Source organism: Eurypyga helias, unplaced genomic scaffold (genome assembly GCF_000690775.1).
Source record: "Eurypyga helias isolate BGI_N326 unplaced genomic scaffold, ASM69077v1 scaffold51533, whole genome shotgun sequence".
Lineage (NCBI taxonomy): Eukaryota > Metazoa > Chordata > Aves > Eurypygiformes > Eurypygidae > Eurypyga > Eurypyga helias.
Window position 1 is genome coordinate 1 of NW_010240308.1, and position 3,047 is coordinate 3,047.

The 3,047-nt window shown below is 51.5% G+C and overlaps 1 protein-coding gene across 1 annotated transcript; it reads left to right on the forward strand.

The window, feature by feature from the left end:
- Positions 1 to 2,242: 2,242 nt before the first annotated feature.
- On the forward strand, positions 2,243 to 2,530 carry LOC104507184 (androgen receptor-like; the record flags this gene model as incomplete). Its single annotated transcript, XM_010148390.1, has 1 exon — positions 2,243 to 2,530. A coding segment is annotated over one exon (288 nt), but the record flags the coding sequence as incomplete, so codon positions are not given.
- Positions 2,531 to 3,047: the final 517 nt, after the last annotated feature.

Below are 3,047 nucleotides of genomic sequence, written 5' to 3' on the forward strand. Positions count from 1 at the left end.
CCCGCGTGCTCTCAGTCGCACGTGCTGGGGTTCGTCCCGCCGTGATTTGGAGAAGTACGGTGTAGAATTCTGCCCAGCTGAGCTCATCCCAGAATAAAAGTGTGACGGCTGTCTGCAGTTCGTACTGGTTTAATCTGGGTTTGTCCCCAGTTGCTGCTGAGTAGGAGCTACCACTGAAAAGGGGTTTTGCACAGGGGGCTGAATGCAAGCTGGTCTTTACCTCTGAAATTTTTCTCCATCTGGTAACATCAGTATTTCAGTGATCTGTGGAGCAACTGCTCCTGGAAAGCACTGACACAGGGCTCCTCTGATAAGAGCAGTTATCATCCACCTTCGCGGCTCTCCGACACGGGAGGGTTTACAGCTGCAGTCTCGGAGCCAGCGTGGTTGGTCACTTACTCTCTTCTTACCTCACGCAGTTCCTTTTAGTACTAGATAATTCAATTTCAAGAAAAAAAAACCCCAAACCTAACCCACAAACGAAAACCAAAAAAACCCCAAACACTTAAACCCAACCACGTGTGCATTTTACACCGTGTGGGTTTGGCTCCATTTACGCACAGGACCTGATAAGCACCGATTATCCATCTTTGGAAGACACAGTTTGGGTTTTACGTCTTCTTTCAAGCCTGGGAGCAATTCTTTCCCAGCAGCATTCCTGTCTCTAAACGTCCAGTGCCATGCACAACATGGTTTCTGCCTCAGGTGGAGTCTCTCCCGGTGCCTCCCTCCTGAATTTGCGCGCAGTGGTTTGGGAACCCGGGAGCAGCGTTCTGTGCTCCTCTCCCTCCATGCCGCTTGTCAGGAACAAAACCCGAGTGCGGCTTCCAGGGAGAGCGGTGCCGTACCTGCCCGGGGGTAGAGCGTCAGGATCCCGCTGCCATCTGCACTGCCTGCGACTTCTGGAGGGTTGGGAGCAGGGAGGCTCGATGCTCTGGCATCAGCGTGCGATGGCTGGAGGCTGTCACGCTGCACCGCAGCCCTGTTTTCCTGTTGCTCTCTCTCGTTTTTATTGCTCTTTTCTCCTCCTTTTTTACAGAGCAGCCTGTCTTAATTGCTCGTACAGTAGATCACCCAAAGTACATTAGTTAAAGATCAACGTTTTGAATTGATTTACATAACTGCACTTTAACTTGACATTTTTATGTTTTGCTGCTTATTTTTCTAATTACAGCTGAAAGGAAATTTGAGATAAGTATCATTTAATGAAGGAGCCAAAACCCCAAGGACAGTTGGTTTGATGTTATATTCTCTGCTTGAATTAAACAATCAAGTTTTTTCTCTAATTAATTAGAGTCTTTTGGAGCTGGTAGGGGATGGAAGCTGTTCCTATCTGCTGTAGCCTGCCAGCCTGTGTTGTAGATACCAAATTAGGTGACTCTCAAAGTATTTTGAAGTCATGCATCTGAAGCTCCCGGTGTATCTCGCTCGCAGACTCGCATCTGTAATCAAGAGCTGGGCGCACAGGAGCGACACTTTGTCACGGTGACGTGGGTGCCGTTGTTGGCTGACTGCAGTCCCAAGCCCACAAGCCCGCTCCACCGGTGTGAGCAGCCCAAGGCCACCCCTGCTCGAGTCTTCTCCTTGTCGGTGGGCTGGCTGGGGAGACTCCAGGGAAACAGCTGTGGGACCACCTGCTAGTTTCTAAAATGTATTCTCCATAATCTATTTGTAGAGAAGTGACCCAGCTGGGAGAGCTTGGTTATAGGGCAGCAGGAGTTGCAGGAGCTCTGGGCAGGCTTTTCCCTCAGTTGCATCCTACTTCCACTCTGGCCTGGGATGGAACAAGTTGACTTGAGCATCCAAGTGCAATGGCTTTTTTCCCTGGAACGTGACCGTCTACTGAGTTTATTTGATTACATGGTTTCCCTTTTCAATTGCATGTGAGTAGTTGTTCGACTCGAGTCATCTCTTTCCTCTTTGCCCCAGTTCTTCCTGTCCATTTCTAAGTGGGAATTGTGAGACTGGTCACGGCTGAGGCCGTAACTAATGCCTGTTCTTCTCCATGTAAGGTTAACGAGCAAATGGCTTTCCTTGCACACTGTGTGCTCCCACTTGTCCTTAGGTGAGGTCTGTGATGCTGGGGCACTCTTGGGGCAGCCTGCACTGAAGGTCTAGCTGCTGCTGGCCATTGGTTACTCTTTCCTTGTAAATACAAGTGATGGAGCTGGAGGCCAGGAAGTCTCAAGCTTTTTGTTGGTTTTTTTTTTAAATCTCATGCTAAAATGTGTCATTTCCACAGCCCGCAAGCTGAAGAAGCTGGGTAACCTGAAGACACCAGATGACATTGATGCCACCTGCTCGTCCAGCCCCACAGAGGAGCAAGCTCCCAAGATGGTGATGACGCACATTGATGGGTATGAGTGCCAGCCCATCTTCCTTAACGTCCTGGAGGCCATTGAGCCCGGCGTGGTGTGTGCCGGCCACGACAACAGCCAGCCAGACTCCTTCTCCAACCTGCTGACCAGCCTGAATGAGCTTGGGGAGAGGCAGCTGGTCTACGTGGTGAAATGGGCCAAGGCCTTGCCAGGTGAGCTAAAAACCTAACAAATCCCATCCCTTCCCCAGCGCGTTCCCAAAGTCCCCTTGTTGCGTTGCCTGGGGTGGGTTTCGAGGGAGGTGGTCCCGTCGTACAGCCTGGGGCAGCCTCTTCACAAGGCTGTGTAGCGTCTCCATAAGGTTGCAGCAGCACCAGGTTTGTCTCCTTTGGGTGGCTGGTTGGTGGGAGAGGTGGCTGAGCGGTGACAAAGTGTGCAGAAACTTGTGCTTTTGGGTCTGTCCCCGCTGATAACCCCCAGCATGCCATATCGGCTCAGCGTGCATCTGCTTCCCTGCGCGGGAAGGGCTGTTGCTGGGCAGGGTTCTTGCTTTCTTCCCGCGCTCCCTGCAGGGTTTGGCTCCACTTCCAGGGCTGTGTAAACAAGTGTTAGCCCCATCCCATAACCCGCATGAAGTGGTGCAAAGGGTCAGTTCCCAGGTGAATCAGAAGTGTGCCACTTCATGATGCGAATGTGAGGTGGGGAGAACTGGGCTGAAAGGAGCTGAGG